We start from the raw sequence: 21,849 nt of genomic DNA, 5'->3' as shown, positions 1-21,849 counted from the left end.
CTGTGCCTTTGTGCCACGCAGTTTGCTGACTGCCCCGTGACATGGCTTTTCAAAATTAATTCTCCACCTAAGCAGCAGCTGTGTTCAGAAGGAATGGCAAAGAGCTTTACTACAATTTCTGAAAAGGCTGGGGTTTGAGGAAGTGCTTAACGTCCTCGGAAAGCTTCTAACATCCAACTCTGCTCCGAATGCCAGAGCCTATGGGCAAGCTCCTGAATTTGTATTGCCATTGGCTATGGAGATGTCCTGGGGAGAGAAGTACCACATTTCAGCCCCCAAAAACAAGCTCCTTGATTGAGGCTGGTTTTGATTTGCGGTCATTGCTTTATTGAGGGAGCTCTTGCGTTGCACAAGCATCTGCTTTTAATATATGACATCATTGCTGAGTTGGTATAGCAGCTCTTTAAAATGAAAAATAAGGCTCAGATATGGTATCCTCAAAGGGAAATAGAAGAATTTCAGTGTGTCCCAAATGGTACATAGTGGTGAGAGAATTATTTGCGCTGTGAGCTGCAGGTGAAAGTAATCAATTGGAAATTGCTTCCACGTGGTTCTTAAAATACGCCATAGGGTGTGTGCCATCCTGTTTCCTCAGGCTTGCCTCTCGCTTTCTTCTGGACCCTGGCGTTACTTTATATGGTCCTGCAGATTTACTGTTGTGCGTAAATCCTCTCGTGTTCATCCATCTTAGAACGCTGTCAAAGCCATAGATGCAATTTAAGTGTGATTTATCAGTGAGTTGGGATTTGGCTTGGTATCACAGACTTCAGTCAGGAAAGGCCAACTGTGTTCTGGGCTGCATTAAAAAAAGGGGTGGCCAGCAGGGAGAGGGAGGTGATTGTCCCTCTCTACTCAGCTCTTGTGAGGCCCCATCTGGAGTGCTGCATCCAGGCCTGGGGCCCCTGGTACAGCAAGAACATGGAGCTCTTGGAGCAGGTCCAGAGGAGGGCAACTAAGAGATGATCAGAGGGCTGGAGCACCTCTCCTATGAGGAAAGGTTGAGGGAACTGGGCTTGTTTAGCTTGGAGAAGAGAAGGCTCTGGGGAGACCTCATTGTGGCCTTCCAGTGCTTGAAGGGTGTGTATGAACAGGAAGGGGAACGGCTGTTTATGAGGGTGGATAGTGATGGGACAAGGGGGAATGGTTTTAAACTGTGACAGGGGAGGTTTAGGTTAGATATTAGGAGGAAGTTTTTCACTCACAGGATGGTGACTCACTGGAACAGGTTGCCCAAGGAGGCTGTGGATGCCCCATCCCTGGAGGCATTCAAGACCAGGCTGGATGTGGCTCTGGGCAGCCTGGTCTGGTGGTTGGCAACCCTGCACATAGCAGGGGGTTTGAAACTCAATGATCATTGTGGTCCTTTTCAACCCAGACCATTCTATGATTCTAATTTTCATATAGATTTCATACAGATTAAATAGAATTCTGTTTAAGGAACAACAGCGTTAATGAAAAATATTAACATCCTTACTTGATAGAATTGGCAAATTCTTTTTTTATTTTCTAGAATCTATGCTCCCTTCCTATTAAGGAACGACCTTAAATAATTTGCAAGGTAAGAACTCAGTATATGAAATAGCAAGTAGAAGGCATCTTATTCATTCAGAAGGTTTAAGCAAGAGAGATAGATAAATGGAAGTTGTGGCCCTCAGTCCAAGAAAATACACAAGGTAATAGCTGCCAAAGGCAAAGGTTGCCTTGTTGGCAAAGCTATGCAGATCTATGGCCAGCAGCCTGATCTCAGCTATTATAAACATGGATCTGATAAACGTTTATAAATATCTAAAGGGAGATTAGAGGCAAATGGATGAGGCCAGGCTCTTCTCAGTGGTGAAGGACCTGGGGGTCCTGATGGACGAGAGACTGAACATGAGCCAGCAGTGCGCTCTGGCAGCTCGAAAGGCAAATGGGATCCTGGGCTCCATCAGGAGAGGGGTGGTCAGCAGGGACAGGGAGGTGATCGTCCCTCTCTACTCGGCTCTTGTGAGGCCCCATCTGGAGTACTGTGTCCAGGTGTGGAGCCCTCAGTACAAGAAAGACATTGAGATTTTGGAAAGGGTCCAGAGGAGGGCGACTAAGATGATCAGGGGGCTGGAGCACCTCCCCTATGAGGACAGGCTGAGGGAGTTGGGCTTGTTCAGCCTGGAGAAGAGAAGGCTGCGGGGTGACCTCATTGCAGCCTATCAATACCTGAAGGGAACCTACACCCAGGAGGGGAGTAAACTCTTCAAAAGGGCTGACAACAGCAGGACTAGGGGAAATGGATCCAAGTTGAAGGAGGGAAGATTTAGGTAGGATGTTAGGGGGAAGTTCTTTACAAGGAGAGTGGTTAGGCCCTGGAACGGGCTGCCCAGGGAGGTTGTGGATGCCCCGTCCTTGGATGTGTTTAAGGCCAGGTTGGACGGGGTCCTGGGCAACCTGATCTGAATGTGTATGTTTTGTGGCCCTGCTAGGCAGGGGGGTTGGAACTACATGATCCTTGAGGTCCCTTCCAACCCGGGTGATTCTGTGATTCTGTGATTCTGTGTGTAGCAATAAGACAAGGAGCAATGGCCTAAACTTGGACACAGAATGTTCTGTACTAATGTGCGGAAGAATTTTTATACAGTGGGTGACAGAGCTCTGGAACAGGCTGCCCAGAGAAGTTGTGGAGTTTCCTACAGAGACGTTCAAGACCTGTCTGAATACCTACCTGTGCAATCTATCATAGGGTACTTGCCTTGACAGGGGGTCAGACTCAGTGACCCCTTGAGGTCCCTTCCAGCCACCGCGATTCTGTGATTAGCAGACTTTGTTAGTACTTAATATCCCTAAGATCTCTGTAAGAATAGGACTTAATATGTACATTCCTTGAGTTGATGCACCTTTATCCAATTTAAGGAATTATAAGCAGAGTTTGAGGCTCAAGTGGGACTGATTGCACAGTGCCTGACATCTCAGCCATTGCAGGTTTTGGGAGCATTTTTCTGCAAGCCCCTGGTAGCAATCCTAAACGGGCAGTCATAATGGATACCCTGAATATGCAACTCCTGGCAGACTGCAGAGGAGCAGATGGCAGGAACATGCACCTGGGAGAGCCAACAGGGTGCAGAGCGCTGGTGTGTGCGGAGCATGATGGACTCCCATAGCCAGGGCTCTACAAGTCAAAGAGCAGCGGGTGAGCTGGAAGTCACTTGTCCAATGCCAGCTTGAAGTTGCTCTGGAATAACTGATCTTTTGGTAAAAGTCACCTAATTGACAGCCTTTTGTCAGCCCTCCCATTTGCTCATCCCAGCTGTCTCCAGTCAGAGCCTTCTCACACCAGAGTGTTGGGAAAGTGGCCTTGCATCTCCATTGAGGTTTGGATTAGTGGACTCAGGCATCTGCCTGGGCTTGGATTTATGGCCAGGGCAGAGGAGTTGAGTGCCTCAGTAACAAATCCACATATCCTGGTGTGATGCTCTTCTCTCCAGCGATGGGAGCTGATGTGGGGTCAATGATGTGCATTTGGGGTGAGTCCTGAGCCGCATCCCACTGCGATTTGTTAGCCAGAAGCCAAACCCCTTTACAGAGATCTGTCCCAAAGTCAGCTGTTGTCTGATCCTGGAGGAGCTGAACCATATTCAGTCTTAGGCACACGGATTCAATTATCAGCCTGCAGAGCGCTGCTCTCCCCAGCAGATTTAAACCCTCAATAGTTTTCTCTCATACAAATGCACATCAGGTGTCTCATTGCGCCTGATAAATGGATCCTATTGCCCCATATTCTGCAATAAGGTATTGCAGGAAATGACCCTGGCAGGTTGCCTGGGAGGTTTCTTAGAGCAGGACTGCTGTCTCCCTCTGAGCTGCTGTGTGCTGCCTCTCGCTGGAGACTGCAACTCAATAAGCTTGCTGCAGCTGGCACCAACGTGGAGGCTGTTGTGCATACAAGCAAACCACTCACTCCCCAGGGGGTTTGGCTGTGGTTATGAGTGTGGAATTTGCACTGTGTTTCCATAGAGCTTCATATTAAATTTTTACATCCAGAGGGTCAGAAATGGCACGCAGTCCCTCACCGTGCCAATTCACAAATCGATAGGTACACAGATCAATATGCCACTGCTTAAGTATAATTTGGGTAAGGCCCTGGGCACCCTGATCCAGTTGTGCTGTTCATTGCAGGGGATTTAGACCCTCAGAGGTCCTTTTCAACTCTAAAATCTGTTACTCTATGAATGTTTTTCAGCATTTTGAAAAGTGAAAGTGTGAGTGACCACACCTTATTTTCAAGGAGGAGAATTTCAAGGAGGAGTAAAGGGCCCATGTTCTGAATGAGGCATCCTTCTACCATCACTCTTCATTCCACCAAACCTTTTAGAAAAGGGAGCATAAACATAACCATCACTTGAATTATCAACATTTACCTTCTTCCTATGGACTGCTTGGACTCAATGTAAAATAGTTCTTTACAGCATTATTCATCCCAGAATTGATACATGGGCTTCTTTGATTTACAAATAGAAGAAAATTCACTTCACGTTTAAGTGAAAAAAATCCATTATTTTATTCAGTACAAATTGAAATTGAAAAAAGTCTGGCTTGCGTGATCTGGGAACGTGGCAATTTACAAGCAAGTTGTCTTCTTTCTTTAAATAGAATGGAAGCAGCAAGCCTGCATGACAACTGGAACATTAATCACACCCAAAGCGCTACAAAATGAAGAATTTTAAGCTACAAGCAAGGCTGCTGCCAGCTCTCATCATGACAGCAAGGCACTGGGGAAAGGCCTTTGGCTTTCCCCTATGCTCAGTGTCGTTCTGCATTGAGGCAGCTCCTGTGCGTGTGCAGTGACCCATATGTTCTCCTCCTGCTGCTGGCCAGAGAGGAATCGATCTCTTTCCTTCTGCACCTATAGCTGCTTATGGTATGTTAGTGGGGGCATCATCTCAGAACAACAGCGGGGCCATCTGCTTATCTGACACGATTCACAGCACATTTACGAGGCGTTTCAAGAGGACAGCTTTCTAAAGCATCACACTGATTTTTGGCTACAAGGCAGATAAGCACGGTCAGCTGGTGTTTGGGATGTCCCACCTCACATTTCCCAAACACCCATTTAGCGTGCAGCAAAGACCAGACCCAAGGAATAAATAGAACAGCAAAGACGTACGCTTACATCAGCGAGATCGATAAAGGCAGAGCAACAGCTTCCACTGAACATCCAATGGAAACAGGGCACGGAAGAACTCCAAGCTTAGCTTTCCTTATGACTGCATTTTGATTACAGGTATGTTGTTTCCGTGCTTTTTTTGTACTGGGCCCACTGTATGAGCGTCACAAGGATCATTAAGTTAAGGCAGAAAAATTTGTGTCATGGAGAGGTACCTGAGAAAGTCACTGTTTGAAAAGAGGTCTCTGAGTATCACTGCTATTTGTTTCAAGAATCCTTTTTTTCAGCTTCTGGAATAGGCTGCCACTGCTGTCTTGACCTCAAGCTCAGTTCTGAGCTGTTTTAGTTCAAACAAAACACTCGGACAGCCAGAAAGACTGCAATTCTACAGAAACAGATGGAATGTAGCAGAAATGGTTACTACCATTTAGTCTTTAAAAGTAGTTTATATCATGAGCACTGACAAGTAAGAAGGTGAGAATATGTAGAGGGCTGGCCGAGTTGTGGTTGTGTTAACTACCACTGACTGATCCAAATTCAGACAAGTTCCCTCCATTATTTCCATACGTAAGGCCATATGTACTTTATCAGCACTGTAACACCCTACAAACAATTACTTCCACAGCTGTATTTTCAGGAAGAGAATGGAACAAGGTTGATGCAGCTTTGTCCCTCAACCACATGGAGTGGGGTGGGGTGTGAGAGGGAGTACAGGAAAAGCAAAACAAAGTAATATTGACTCCTTTGCTCTGATGATAGTTCATAAACCATGAATTCAAGAGAACTCCTTAACCTAAGCTCACAGAAGAGCAGGCAGAGCAAGAAAGATGCAATTGATCTCAAGCAAATGAGTCAGACACCCTTCACTCCCTTTCTACACATCCAGCTGCAAAACCCCTAGCTTCTCCTTAGCAGTAATCACAGCTCTGCAGCCAAATTTGCAATGGAAAAAGGGTATGGAGGCCTTAAAGAAACTGAATACAAACCAAAGGGGCTCCTGTAGTGACTGTGTTGTCCAGCTGTACATCTAATGAAAAATTCCATTTGTTTAGAGGTGTAGCTGCTGAAGAACTGCAGACTGCCACAAACCCCACAACATCTGCCTGGACTGCCACAGCATACACTGTGCCTCCCCTAGACGCCCTGCCAGCATCATGCTGGCTTGCAAGAACACTGTTTAAATCCACACATACATTGAAGTTTTGGAGTAGCACAGAATTGACTATTTCAGGCTTGTGAGATGGCTCAGTTGAGATATTTTTCCAATATTAAATGGTTACTTGTTTGTTTACCAACAAGAAATGGTATGGCAATGAAGGCAAGGTGTGATCTGTTTAAATTAATGACAGGTAAATGGAAAAATAACAATTACACGTTAGTCTCTTGCAAGCAGTAGGAAAAAAACAGAAGGTTCCAAATTGCAGGCTATTACTAAACCCACCACCCCTATCTTAACAGGCTAAGGAAGGGCATCTAACAAAATCACCCACCTAGCTATTAAAGAAACAGCAATGTTACCAAGAACAGTTGGCTAAATATGCAGAACTACATTCTCTAGTTAGAGTTTATTGCAAAACCAGAAAAGAGACAGCAAAGTTGAAGTCTAGCATTCGTTGCAGATTTGTACCGCTTGTCCCAGTTTCAGCCACTCGCACGTACGCGCTCACACACACGCTGTACACAGAGAGCTGCTAACACATTTCAGTTCCCACAGTCTCACAAGCAACCTGAAAACATTTCAGTAGAAAGTTAAAATGAGGTCTCTATAAAATCCCCCCCACCCCCCACTACCGTAGAATTTCTAAGTTTTGGATACTAAAAACCATACATAAAAAGGAAGAGCTATTTTCAGTAGCACAAAGACCACCTTAAACTTACCGAAATCAGTCTAAGGAGTGACTGAAAAAGAATGAAATGAAGACCTGCATCATACACCATCAGTGTTTGCATTAACACTGTTGACTAGCTCTAAGTCTCTAACCGTAGGAGAGTTGCTTGTTTCTGATTTACTTCTAAGTTTCAAGTTACATAAAAAACAGTTGTAGCAATGCCTCTGAGCTGCACTTTTGTGAGAAAAAGTCCCTTTCAAAATTTCAATAAATATAATGACATCTAAAGTTAGCTGAGGTTGTCATGCAAGACAAGTTACATAACCAAGACCAACTCAATCTTTATAATAAAGGCAACTTGCATTCAAAAATGAACTTTACCCTTACCATTTTATTCAAAGGGTAAACATGAATTAACCCAGCTGTTTACCTGAATTACAAAAGTAACATGATTCAATATGAAAATAAGAAACTGTCTACAAATCTCTGACAGTAATAAATTGCAATATACAATGCATACAGGAGTTATACAGAGCAACAAACTCTTGTACAAAACAAAAATACTTTAATACCTTTAAAATCCAATTTGTTTCTTTAAAATTATTCATGAAAAAGATTTGAGTCTGAATTCATACCTCAATTAGTCAAGCTTCAGGTAGCTACATTACAGCTATTTAATATACAAAGAGAGAAATCTCTTCACCAGTCATTAAAACTGTCTTTTCATTAGAGTTGCACAGCTTCTGCATCTCGCGTTCCCAGATCCAAAGTTTTCTTCAAATCATGAGAACTGAATTTGCTGAACACCGGAGATCTGGAGAAAGAAAATGGAAGCTTACATTCAACTTCACACGTTTTGAAACAGCATCACCATCGGCAGCCTTGAGTTGTCAGAGCACTGGGATGGCACAACAGCCGCCAAAGTACTAAAAATATCATCAGTTTTTGCCTTTCAGAGGAAGGCAGCTGAGTTAGCATTTGAATTTTTGCAGCAGAAGGGAGAACAGATGATAGGATACTGTACCTGCTGATACGATGTTGTATAGACCATAACATTCTGCTGCTGGCCGTCTGTAGTTATTAAGCCCGCTGGCAACTGATTAGCTGAAAGAAAAAGCATTTTAAGGAAGTTAGACAAGAACCACAGGATACATGGAGCCCTGTTTGAAGTGTGTATTACCTACAAAACATTTAGTTGTGGCATGCTCTGGGTCTGTGGAACAGTTCCTCTCATGACAGCTACATCACCAAGCTCATTACCACTGCTACATATCTCCATCAGCAGTTCAGAACCTAAATTCACCTGGATTTTGCATCGGATAAGCTAGAAGTAAGACACGAATGTGAGGTAGAACATACACAGCAGCACACTGAGGACTGGATTTTGCCATCTGGCCATCAAAAAAAAAAAAAAAAACCCAATCTCCAACATTCAATACTCTAAGAAATCTGGAGAATTTGGAGTTTGTTTAGACATAAGATTTAGCACTTGAGTTCCTCGTGCATGTGTATGCTCAGGGAAAAAGCGGTACTTTATAAAAGCTCTAACGTGGAGGCAGTTGACATTATGCTGCATGACTTCAGCGTGCCTTTCAGGTTATCTCTGAATTTTACAGAGGAAAGATGAGGCCAATGAACCGAGTAAAAAGTACTTCTGACATTTATAAAGAAAATTCATGGATGATGCCCTAAGCCACACCCCTACAGTAATGCATAACGGTAAGCTCTGTGACATTCAGAGTAACTACGTGCTGCAAGTGTTAGCTGGAAGTAAAGCTTCCAAGTTGTAAGTTAAGTTGTTATACAGCATAGCACTCTGTACAAGAGGCAAAACCCATAAAAATATCAAAACAGTGTAATCCTAACAGCTTCAATACAAAAGCTGAAGCTTGTTTTTGCTTTCCTTCATCGTATTAACTTTCAGACGCTTAAGTTGGCAAGTTAACTGAGGCTTTAAAGATCTCCACAGATCTAGCCAGATTTAAAATCACAGCACCCTCCACCACATATGTTGAACAGCTTAATGCCAGCTCTCTGACCCAGATGTGGTGCAGATCTACAAGGAAGAACTACAGGCTATGCTGCAGCAGCACAGCTATGACTGCTGCTGCCGCGAGACCACAGCCCTGAAGGGATCCATAGCTGCACCCCTACAGAGAAGAAATGCCCGCAGCACGTGACACCATCACTCACTTCAAAGAAATCCCTCTCCCTGCCTTTCTGCTACTGCAACATCTCCCTGGGCATCCTGCCAACACTGACTGTTCTCTTCCAAAGCTGCTCTCTTCAAATCACAGCAAATTAATGCTTATTTCATAGGGCACTCTGAGCCTCCCAGGCCTGGGCTATTTGAAAAAGGGACAAGGAACAGATCTTCAGCCTTCTGCCACTTAATGGTATAATAGTAATAATAATAATAATAATACAGTATCAGATTTATTGGGACAGATGATCCACAGATGGAATAGTAATCTTTTTTTCAGTTGTACAATTCTGTGTGTGTGTGTGTGTGTGTGTGTGTGTGTGTGTGTGTGTGAGAAAGAGAGAGAAAACAGACCACAAGCATCTCAGCTGCAGTCCAGGTTAATGAATTGGGCCTGATTCGTGCCTTACCACTTCTGAACCAAAAGAGCTATTCCGTAAGACAATGCAGATAAAGATTAGGAAATCCAAATAGTAAACTCTTAATTGTAAATTAAAAGAATGAAACCCACGTAACAAACAAACAAAAAAATCTTACATCTGTCATTACAATCCATGCTTAAGTATAGAGGAAAATACTGGCACTAACGTATGTGTGCTTAGAAGTCTCCCACAGTTGACAGGAGTTACTACTACTGTGTCAGTATTTCCCACCATCTTCATTTTGATATAAATTCTGACTGGGATAAGTCAGAAAAGCAGAGGGTATCCTCCAGACTTCTCAAATGGAAGTCTCAGAGGATCATGGATACAACACAAGTGGCCCAGAATCTCTTCCTTGGTTAAGAATTATCATGTCCTAAAGGACGCATTGTTTTAGAAGACTCGTAACGATAACGAAAACAACTAAAGAGTATTACTTACTAAATGCTTCTTCTGTGAGCTCCTCACTTAAACCATCTCCAGTTGTAACTGTTCCCCCAATTCCCTTTTCTCCTTTCATTGCCTGGACAGAAGAAAAATGGGTATCCACATTAGTGCATTCTTGGCATGAGACGGCCTGCAGAATCCAAGGTTTGGAAGTTGAGCTGGACTTTGAAATCCAAGACCTACAAAACTTGTGTTTAAGACTGTGCATAATACAAGAACAGGTAAAGGGCATTTTTTTTTAATCTTAGTCATACTTCTCAGAAACCAAAACTCTGCAAAATTAGTATTGTGTAGTTCTAGAAGTTTACTTCTGCACAAAGTCAGAGATGTGCAACAATCCAGAAGCAGCAGCTAGCACGTGTATATGGAATCACAGTCTCAGAACCAGTGAGTGCACAACCTTTGCCCACCAACCATATTCAAGTGCCATCATCATACAGCAAAGGGTTGACATTTAAAACCAAGATTTGGATTTCTTCCCCTACAGCAAGGACTGCAGCCACAAAGGATATCAGCACAGAAAGCCAAGGCTCCCAGTCATCTGTGTGCAGTTCTTTAATTATGAAGTTTGATGATCTGTACTATTACATAAGAACCTGCAGGAAAAAACACTAAAAACATATTAAAAAAAAAAATAAATCTGTGCAACTGTTTGATGTAGAACAAACATAAAAGCTACAAAACAGAAACCTTCATGGAGTACCTGACAGAATACAGAATGAAGGCTTAAAACTGATGGCCAGAACTGTCCAAGGCACCCAAAACTATTTAAAAAAGTAATCACAATACTCTGCTACCATGGCATACACATCTGCAAAAGATGGACATTTCAGAAGAAGAGCAGAATAGATCCACTTCAGACTTCTCCAGAAGTACCACAACTAGATAGGCATCACTTGCTTTAATTAAAGCACGTGCCTGTGCCATCAAAAGTGTTGTTACTGCTACACGGAAGTGGGAAAAGACAGCAGACAGCCGTGCTTCAATTTCTAGATTTCACCTCCTGTTACTCACAGTCCATCATAACAAATGACCTCCTGGGAAGTGGAAGCTTCAAGTGCTATCAGCAAATTAAATACTGCTAGTGAGCCTAACCCTGTTAATTGAAAAAACTTGGATTTACAGAACAGACAACATCTGAAGAGCATCTCTTCCTACAGCAGTGCCAATTCAGACCTCCCTGCTTCACTCATGCCAGTAAAGCCTCTTTCCATGATCATTTTGACCCTGAACAATTTCTTCATTCAAGATTTAAGGAAGAGAGGTCATCGGATGAAAATGCCTTTGATTTGTTTGATTACAACTTGTACTTTGAAGTAGATAGAATATAGAATAAAGAAGTAAAATTTTCTTTAGTCTCCAGGTAGGAGGAAGTGGGAAAAAAAAATCCCAATTAAATTGCCGAAAGGGGGAAAAAAAGCCATTTTCTGCTAGAGAAAGGATAAAGGAAAATGCCTCGATCGCATACCTAGCAGATACAAAGTATCGAAAGCAAATTAGCAGACAAGCAGTAACAAAGAGCAAATTGGAATACCACTGCAATAAATAGTCCTTCATTCAAATCATTATTCCGACATGAGAAAAAAAGTCTTTTTCAGATCCCAAGCCCAAAGAGCGGGCATTAGGCCAGATCCTCAGAGGATGCCATCCAGTACAGTTTTATGGAGAGAAGCCAAAGATCAAATGCAGTATTCTGAATAGGTGTTTTTAAAGAATTTAGTGCTTTACTTCCATATATATTACAGAAGTTACTCGGAGGAAGCTTTAACTACTTGGAATCAGCAAGTCTAATCAAAATGCTTGCTTACTCTTTTCTCCTGAGAGCTTCTGAAACGTTTTAAAATGCTACATTAGTCCCCATTATTCCCTGACAATTACTGTGAGATACAGTGCAAGTCAGCCATTACAGAAATCCAATAAAGGGCTCAGAATAAAAAGTCAGGATAAAAAAAAACCTCAGAATAAAAAAATCAGGACAAATAAATGAGGAAACATTGATGTATAGACCAACCTCTCTGAATTTTTGGAGGTATAACTTCAGAGGCTCAACATAGCTATCAAATCCCAAGGTAGACATGGCAAAGAGAATATCCTCCCCGTTGATGGTCTTTCTTTTCTCTTGGTGACACCTCTCACTTGCTTCTGACGTTATAAAGCTGATGAATTCACTTACACACTCTTGCACACATTCTTTTGCATCCTTAGCAATCTAGAGAGGAAAAGCATCACAAAATGATGAAGATCTGAGAAAACTAAAAATAAATAATAAAAAAAAAACCAAGAAAGTTAGATAGTAATAGATAATAAAGGAAGCATCCCACCATCGGGTGATGCTGCCATTTAGGTATGTATGTGAGATAGCCACTGGATGTCATCACTACTCTATGTAAGCACAGCTGTAATGGTTTTAAATGAAGCTTTACTATTTCAACAGAACTGTCAGCATTTTCTGAACTCATAATTGTGCTCTGTATAAAGTTTCATATATACAGGTACATATCAATATTGTGCCTGGATTTGCTTACCCACTCCTTCAAATCTGCTCATTACGAAGTCACAGCCCACTTACATCTTCCTTTCAATAGACCAACAGTTCCAACCCACTGCAGCACATTCTCACCAACCTGACCATGATGAGGTTTTTTTACCCTGACTGAATTCAGGGACTGAAATACATGCCTAGCAGCAAGCTCCTCTAGTGCTTTAATATTCCTGTATAAATTTGCCAAATGAGAATTCAGCTGAAGAAACACAACATGCCTCTGGCAAGAATGAAATAAATACATTTGATTCTGCTTTTCAGCTGGACAAAGTAATTTGCCTCACTTAAAATAACAGCAAGCATTGCTCAAGATTATTAGGGAAGCTGACAGGAGCCAACTGAAGGATTATAATAATTAAGATCCTTATTCTTCACATGAGAAGAACCTGTTTGTATTCCCCTTAAAATAACAAAGTGGTAACTACGCAGGATCTTCAATTCCTCTGATATTTTCAGAGGAATAGAGCCAGATTTTCAGAAATACTCATCAGCCAACAGCTTCCCTTGCAGCTTTTCACAAAGACCTCCCTGATTTTTTTCAAGAGAGCTTGGCATCCCATATGCTGAATTCTTGAGAAAAATCTCATCTTGATTGCTAAAAATTTATGACAATATGGACCAGTGAAGAATTTTTCACAGCAAAGATAAAAATGTAACACCCAGATTTCCAGAAAGCCCTGAACACTGTGAAAGTATGAGCAGATGCAAGAAAATTATGCCTTGCTTCTATTTGAAGGAATGTTAAAAAAAAAAAATATTCAGCCTTAGCTAGGAGTTAAAGCATCAAGTAATAGGAGCCCTGCAAAGTTTTAACATAAACAGGTAGAACATTTAAATGCTTATCCTGTTGCCAGCTCAGAATTGATTTAAGAGTCTATTCTTAGAAGAAAGAAATAAAATAAGTCTTCCAATACCTGGCCTGCTTGCTATGTGGTACAAAGCAGGCTCTTAGTCTGCTATTGCCTGAATATCCATATCCAAATGCTAAAATGACCTGAGTGTTCTCTTTCCTTCAGGAAGAGAAATGGATTCTTATTTCATCCAAAAAGTTCCACTTATTCCACATTTGAAACAAGTCAAAGCAGAAAGTCACTTCTTTTAGGACATAATTCCATAGAAAAAGTTCTTAGTGATGTGGGATTGTCACCAAGTTTGACCCGTTGACAACATCAGGGAAAAGATCTATGAAAAATAATGCCCTTGAAAGCCCTATAGGAGCCTTGTTGCAGCCCCTGTAATTAGGGAAATTACTAAAAGCTTTCTGAAACCTAAAAAAGAGAAAAGATTTGATCCCAACTGCCTCCTGTCCAGAAAATGCAGCTCTGCCAGCTTCAGTTCACTCAGAGAAAGGAACAAAACTCAGTACTAGATTTTGTTTAAAGATGAGAGTAATACCTTTCCTGTTTGGGGTATGGCGTTTTTCATTATCCTTGCCACATTTGCAATTGGAAGATAGATATCTTGTTCTCTAAAGCTCTCTTTTGAACCATTTGTATCTTCATGATCATTCATGCTGTCTTCTGTGTCTGAAGAAGTTAACAGAAATTGTATTTGATAGATAACAGGCAATAAGTCAAGTTGAAAATCTTAAACTGAAAGATTGATGACTTTTGAAAGCCCACCGTATTAATAATGTAGAAATAACTAAAATGAAAACAAAAAAAAACCCCAAACCCACAGATGATAGATGTAATACCACAGTACCTTCATGTGTGTTTGGCACCATACTTATCTCATTATACACAGAAATGTCATGTCAAAACAAAAACTCTTTCCTAGAAAGGCAAGGTTTTTGTCATTACCCCCAGGGACTCAGTAGCAACACTGATAACTCCCAAAGTTGCCTTTAGACTGCAGGAAAAATGCTTTATACAGTAAGGCATCATAATGGATGCCTTACTGGATGAAGCCTTAATGGATTCATAAATACAAACAATTATCAATTCTTAGCTTGGAAACGATAGCAGAGAACTTCACAAGAACTCAAATGAAATTACATAGAGGCAAAAATAATAATATTTACATTTCTTACCATCGTGAGGCTGTATCACGTAGTGACTGCCACCAATGTAATCTCCAGCAATTCCTAACTGAGAAGCATCCGTCGTGGAGCTATCACCATCCATCTAAAACCAGAAGAAGCAATGCTTTCAGGTACGTTTGTTATAAGCTAAGAGCAGCTACAGCTGGAAAACAGCACTTAATAAACCTACAACTACGAGAACCAATTGTTACAGCCTGAATATTTTGCTATTTGAGAACTCTCATAGTTGCTGCACTTTACTAATTGCTTTGATTTGTTCCTTCAGATGCAACACACTGAAGAGCAATTCTTGCAGCTATCTCATTCATACAAAAAAGCTAAGTTAAATAACTTAGCTAAAGAGAGGTAGCTTCATGTATTCCATTTAAAACAAAGGTTAGCACTTCCTAATAGCAGTTTTGGTTTTAATTTGTGGGGTTTTTCTTTTTCTTTTTAATGACAACCTATAGCCCATCCCCAGGTCAGACATGGCCCCAGGGCCAAGCATCTTTATGAATGAAAAAGCAAAATCCCAGGCAATCAGATTAAACTGCAACATCATGAATTTGAACAACCTTGACTTTTTTCTCGTTGATGCCTTGAAAATAAACTTTTGCAGAGCATTTAGTTCCCATAAATCTCAAATATCACTTTTCTGTTTTTGTTTTCACCTGTGTAAGACTGTAATGATGCTGTTTCTAGAGAGCAGAAGCAATGCAAAAAAAAACCCAAAAACTCAAGGGGCTCCCAGCGTGTGCAGAATTCTTTCTACAGTGGCTCAGAAACCTAGAGATATTTCTGAGCACCTTTCCATGCACAGTATCAGGTTTTCCTTCACCTCAGACTTTCTTGGCTGTGGATGCCACACACTTCTGATAACATTTTGCTCTTTACCTGCTCACTCTGTCATCCCCATTCTATGCCCTGAAAGGCAGCAGAGGAAGGGAGGGAGGAAGGCATTTGATTGTGCTGTGGTCACTGCCAACAAGAGCCTGCAGCTCCCATTGGCCTACAAGAGGGTGAGGGTGAGACAGTCCTGTGCTATTTTTACACCTCCCAGAAATATGAGAAACCAAACCTCTCTCAAATCTGAGCTCTGAGGCTGCAAGGGCTGAGGTTTTGCTTACAAATGTTGAAGCAACATCCGGTGCCATGCTCAGCCACAGACACACATGAAACCTGAGCACTGCAGGCATTCACAGCAGCATTACATAGCTGGATGCAGCCGTAGGAGCTGGTTAAAGGAAGAACTCTTCTACCTCTTCTCCAATGCACAGCACTGCCCACTGCTTCCTGTAAAGTACTTCTGATCCTTTCCCATGGGCTTTTAAAACAGCTTCATTTCACACACAGCAGCTCTATCTGAAGAAGGGCAACGCCTTAAGCTTTACCTTCCTCATGCCAGGTGCCACAGCAGACTGCTTTGTCTGTGTGCTGCAGGCTCTTTGTAAGAAGACTTCACTTCTCAATTTCCCAGCGTCCAGGGTTTGCTTACTCAGCTCACTGTAACAACTGTGAAAAGGTTCCTCAATCCTGAGCATCCAGAACACCAAAACTGATTTTGCCTTTCCTCAGAACAGCCATGCCACTCTTTTCCTTCTGTAATTCAAAGTGGTTATGTTCTGTAGTCTGCTAAATCCCAAAAGCTGATTCCAAAATTAATTTGGGATTTTCTGGCAGTCTTGTTCCCAGAGCTCAGTTTCAGCTCTGGTCCCTGTTCAAATTTAACTCAGAATTATGGACTCCACAAATCCTAAGCATGAAACTCATTCAGCCCCAGTTCTAGCTGAAATGCCTTGAGGTTCCCCCACAGCCTTTTATGAAGCATGCCTTTCAAGATACTATGGTGGGATAGCTCATCTGCTTCCACCCGCCCATTCTGCAAGCTGCCCCCCCATCCTCATAGCCAAGTCCCAGTAACATTGCTTAGGAAACTCCCATTGCTTTCATCAGCTCTACTCTCCTTCAAAGGACAATCCTTGTTTGAATCTCTTCTCAAAGCCCACTGCATCTCTTGGCACTTTTGACCTCATTAGATTAATGCATTTTTCAGGTACCATTTTTGCCTTTTTTCTCTTGTGTCCACATTTCCATTTTTACTTACATGTCACCTGATAATTAGCAAGGGTTTTTTTTGTGTGTGGAATCTTATCACCATTGCAAATCAAAGCCAGCAATTAGATCAGTAGAACTGAAAGGAAAAGGCTTGCACAAAAGAAACAGGTAGATCTATCCCAGATAAAGCAAAGAGACACTGGTAGCCTTATACATACTGAAATTATTTCCGTGGTTAGACTGCAGGTAAGGTTTTTAAGACAACCACAGCACAGTGGTTGGATGGACAGTGTAACACCTTTCTGCACAGCCAAGTCCCTAATGCAGGAGCACAAGATAATTCAGTTATCTCACAGTGAATACAATTACCTGTGCAGGTATTACAGGTTCAGCTTCAGATGGTCAGAACTCAAGAAGACACTTGGATCACCGCTTATTTAACAGCCTGCTCAAGCCAGTGCCCACAGTACATAACCACATAATCTAACGCTGAGAAAATACTGCTTGAAGTACAACATTTCTAATTAATTGCCTTTTTAAAAAGGAAAAGCTCTCAGTATCACTGGACTTGCTCTAAGAAAACGCTGAGAATCACAGAATCATTTAGTTAGGAAAGAGCCTTCAGATCAAGGCCAACCATGCATTCTGCCTGTCCCTGGTACCTCTAATGAAGGAGACCGTTACTAGGAAGATACAAATTAACAGCTCAGGGAAAGTAACACCAGAAATATTTTGAAAGGGAAACACTTCAGATCAAAGACATCAAAGAAAACTCAATGATGAGTGAAAGTGAGTGCATGTACAGTTTTACACTACCATCTCGTAGGAAGTCTTCTGGAGGATGCTTACAAAAAAAACGCTTCTGTCAGCAGCCCACAACTCACACCGTTCCTAGAATACATCTACACAGAACTGATAAATCCTCACTACCCTGAAGTAAATCTTGCATCCTGCTTAATCTAAAAAGCTCTCCTAAAGAGCAGTATCTGTGACTCTGCTAAAGGATAACTGCAACAATGCAACCCTGAGCTGCTTTTGCTGAGAGGATGGGTCTGATGCTTTCATCAGCATACAAGGGAAAAACGGAATAAAAGCTAGAAAGAGCTTGTCTTCAGAATTACCTGACAAAAGTTAGTCTGCAAAACTGGTCTCTCAAGGGAAACCATGTACCTCTTTGGCTCTAAGCACCATGCAGTATTTATGCAGCTCATCCCTCTCTCAAACTGCTACTTCAAATGAGGGACAGCAGAAAATTCTATGCCACAGACTGAAGAATGAGGTACCTTCTTTGTAGCTGCCACAGAAGCAGGACAGATAAGGTAACTAAAGGTATAGGCAGTTAACTATATCAGCCACCGCAGTTTTATTTTGCCACCTGCCCATAGCATAGAAGATGTAAACCTGAAAAGCAGCACATGACATCCAGTGGGGACAACAAGGTTTTATCTGAGTTCTTCACCCTCACTCGCTGTACCTACAGAGAAAATTTCTGATTGAAAAATACAGTATTAATTCCCTTTTATTGCCAGTGATTTCTGATGAACCGAATCTCCACTGAATTCTCACCTGGCAGCAAAGCCTCCCACTGCAGGAAATGCTGCCTGGTAAATGCACCCACGGGCACAGGGCATCACTCCAGCACATCCGCAGAAATGTAAAGCTAAAACCCCTTGGCACATGCCTAGAACACAAACAGATGCCACCCTGCCTCTCCCAATCTCCAGCTCCTCTAATCTCTCAACACAACGTTTTCCCCAACAGCAGAAAGGCATCAGGAACAGCAGATTGATGCTGAGAGGACCTGACAGCTTCACTAACACTCACTGGCATCCAGGCTGTATTGGGCTCCTTCCCCTGGACTGCTGTGAGAAAATCTCTCCCTTCCAAAGCCCAGCAGGGCCCACCCAACCCTTCCACATTCCCACATCCATCAGTATTACCAGCAGTAATGTCACACCATGGCCTATCTCACCAGTCCTACTGTCCTGGGCCATGAGTTGGTGCTTTTGCAGGAGCTGAACGAGGCGGCAGCACTGAAAGGACTCAGCCTCAGCAGCTCCTTCCTGCTGCAGCACTGACTGTAAGCACTATGCTGTGTTTCCATATGGGGTTTTTGGTGTTTCCCTAGCATCTTCGGTGAAAAACTAAGCTTATTTGTTTATTAAAGCAGCAAACCCTGTCTTTTTCATTGGTGAACTGGTTATGCTTTTCCTTCACTGTGGCAATACGTCAGTTAAGTGTTGAGAAGTTTCTCCATCTCCAGCTGCAGGACCAGGAGGAGTTTATACAAAGCTGGTTCAGGACAGACGACTATTTTCAGCAGAATCCTCAGACTTGCTAATCATTTCTTTCCTACTATCAACATCACTTATAAAGGTTGTTCCACACATGCATACATTGTGACCGCTTGCATGTTTTCCCAGCATCATGGCACTAACATCATTTTCCAAATTCCATATTTCTCTGACATACTGTATCAAAAATCACACCTGAAAAGCCAAGTTTAAAGCATCAGCTGAAGAGAGCCTTGCAAGCTTCCTTCTTTTCCTCCTCCCCCATTTTTTTGACAAACAAAAACAGATATGACTACAAAACAGTTATAAAGCATTTCATGTTTTGAATCTTCAAGTATTCTGGATCTCCCTCCTGCCTCCAAAAATAAAGAGCTCTGCACGCTGTCTCCCTTCACATAATCATTACTACAAATAAGAGGTTCTGTACTGAACTTTGAACTGCTGTAACTGTCAAATATTAAAGCCTGAAGAGTAATATCCCATGTTCCTGGCTTCTTTCAAATATAGCTTTACGGCTGTCAACACTAACAGCCAAGCCTATATATAATCACCTGCTCAAAGTAGAGCATGAGAAACAAGCAGAAACCTCAACGATAGCGATTCAGATTAAGCCACCTCAGATCTCCCAGGGAATTACAACTGAATTCTTCCCTAGCATTAAAGTGCAGCGCCATAGGCCACATAAATAAATACAAGTAATCACTGACCTTATTGTTAAGAATATTGTGCTAATGATTATGCATAAACATCACTTCTGCACTCCTGCAAGTCAATTAAAGCCAGGCTGTGAGTAATGCCCAAAGCAGCACCTTCCACTTAACTTTTTGCCACTGCTTTGTCTGGGCTCCTTTTAACAAAGCACTAAGATTTTTTTAAATGCATTTTTTATTGATGACAACTTCAATCTAAATCAAACAATGTAACGGTGAGACAGGCACAGGTTACTCAACACAAAGGATGCCATTTGAGGACTGAAATCCAGGCATCCACCCCTCTGCCTGCCAAGAATCACTCAAGTTGCTGCCCTCCCAAAACTCACCCAAGTCCACTAGATAACTTTTACATGAGAACAACAACTTTTTGGCTAAGTCTGAAAGAGACTGGTAAAGCTAGAAGCCTACTGGTTTTCTATGATCTTCTGTCATATTACAATTCCATTGGGATCTGTAACACAAAGTGAAAGAATTACATATATCTTAATAGCTGCAGAACTATGGTTAGAACAGGTGATTGTTTTCCTTCCTGCTCTGATTGTCTATGAATAACTCACACAATATACCTCTTTCCAGGATCACCAGCTGCAGTTTCTGGACAGAGCAGCAGCCGGCACACAGAAGTACACCTGCGAACAGGGTGACCTGCTCACTCACGGCACCTACGACAACTGTAAGGTAGACACCTAGCAAAGGCAGGCTTCCATGTCCCCGACCGTCCCTGTGTTACTGTTTAACCCGCCGACCCGACTCGGTCCGCAGCCCGGCGGGCTGATCGATCTCTCTTCCTCATGTCGCGCCCTTCAGTGATGCAACAGCATCCACAGCGAGGCACGGGAGGGAAACCCTATTTACGCACATTTCCTCACTCCAGCGCACGCTTGGTCGGGGGTCACCTTTCATGCCTTGCTTTCAGATGGAACGAGACAACGTGCTCCCAGGCGTTCAGCAACTTTATTGTCAGCCACCTCGCCGGGCAGCGCTGCAGCGAGCCGATAGAGCTCCCGCTCTCCGGCCGGGGCCCCGCAGCACGCTGCCGGGCAGCCACGCTCACCCCATCCCAGTGCCGCTCCCCGCGCTTCACACCCGCGCACCGTTCCTTCGCGGATCGCAACGGTGGCGGCGCGGCCGCTCCGCTCCACGCCGGGCCGGGCGCGGCGGCCATGGGCGTGGTGTCGGGGCCTCCCGCCGCACCGCGGGGAGGGGGGCACAGCGGCCGGGCCGCAACAACGTGGGGCGCTCGCCGTGCCCGCCGGCAAGCCTCCTCCCCGCCGGGAAGGGGACCCCGAGGCTGCACGGGAGTAGCACGGCCGTTAGGGCCCGGCCCGCGGCGGACACGGCCGCGGGGCAACCGCGTTCCCGCCTCCGCCTCCCCCCGCCTAGGCCGCAAAATGGAGCCGGAACCGGGGGGGCACCTCCCCGTCGAGACGGGGGCAGCCGCCGCACCGAGACCCCCCGCCGCCGCCGCCTCGCTTCTCTCCCCGTCCGCCCGCCCGCCCGCCTCTCTCCCTCCCTCTCTCTCTCTCTCTCTCTCTCTCCCCCCGCCGCCCGCTCTGCTCAGCTCCGCTCCCCGGCCGCGCGGCCCCGCTCCCTCCGGCCGCACAAAGAGGCGGGCGAGCAGCCGATGGCGGCGGGGCCCGGGGGCTGCTCGCCCCCCACTTCCTGGTCCCCGCGGCGGCGGCGCGGCGGCGGCGCCGGGGCCCGAGGAGGGAGACGGACATTTCATTCGAGCCTGCAGTGGAACCGGTTACCAATCATTGGCCGGAGCCAGGCACAAACCTCCAGTGCGGCCCTGGTTGGCTCCCTCCGCAAATCGGCTGTTTGGTTGGACAGAAAATGGCTGCGAAGGAACCAGTCCCAGCGCGGAGCCCCGCTTCCCGCAGCCGGCCTGCCCTCCCTCCGCGCCGCCTCCCCGCCACGCGCGCCGGCTCTTCCCCTCAGCGCGTTCCCTCCCTCTGCGCTGCCGGCGCGGCCTCCTCGGCCCTGCCCGCCTCCTTTATGGGGACGGAGGCGCCGGACGCAGGGCGGGGGGGCGCCCCCGGGAAAAGGGGGTCTCAGCCCTGCCGTGTAGGGCTGCCGTTGCTGCTCTTTGGTTGGTTGTTGGTGGAGGCTCCTCACAGCCTGCCTTGGCTGTCCTACACCTGCCCTTGGCTCGTCGGGTTGAGAGGGAAATAAAACGTGTGTCCC

General features: G+C 44.1%; 1 protein-coding gene across 5 annotated transcripts; it reads right to left on the bottom strand.

Moving 5' to 3' along the window:
* Positions 1–7,334: 7,334 nt before the first annotated feature.
* On the bottom strand, positions 7,335–21,563 carry NFYB (nuclear transcription factor Y subunit beta). Of its 5 annotated transcripts, none has more exons than XM_042837844.1 (7): positions 21,414–21,563; positions 14,610–14,703; positions 13,973–14,103; positions 12,047–12,244; positions 10,030–10,111; positions 7,988–8,067; positions 7,335–7,777 (listed from the first exon to the last, which is right to left on the bottom strand). In XM_042837844.1, the coding sequence occupies exons 2-7, from the start codon at positions 14,701–14,703 to the stop codon at positions 7,745–7,747; spliced, it is 618 nt and encodes a 205-aa protein (XP_042693778.1). In that variant the 5' UTR covers positions 21,414–21,563; the 3' UTR covers positions 7,335–7,744. The 5 variants fall into 5 exon arrangements, with proteins under 5 accessions (XP_042693778.1, XP_042693777.1, XP_042693780.1 ...); XM_042837843.1 differs by having other exon boundaries at positions 21,442–21,563; XM_042837846.1 differs by lacking the exon at positions 21,414–21,563 and adding an exon at positions 20,229–20,630.
* Positions 21,564–21,849: the final 286 nt, after the last annotated feature.

Source organism: Centrocercus urophasianus, unplaced genomic scaffold (genome assembly GCF_019232065.1).
Source record: "Centrocercus urophasianus isolate 14NV4802_14NV808 unplaced genomic scaffold, USGS_Curo_1.0 seq_73, whole genome shotgun sequence".
Lineage (NCBI taxonomy): Eukaryota > Metazoa > Chordata > Aves > Galliformes > Phasianidae > Centrocercus > Centrocercus urophasianus.
This window is presented reverse-complemented; position numbering and strand designations above follow the sequence as displayed.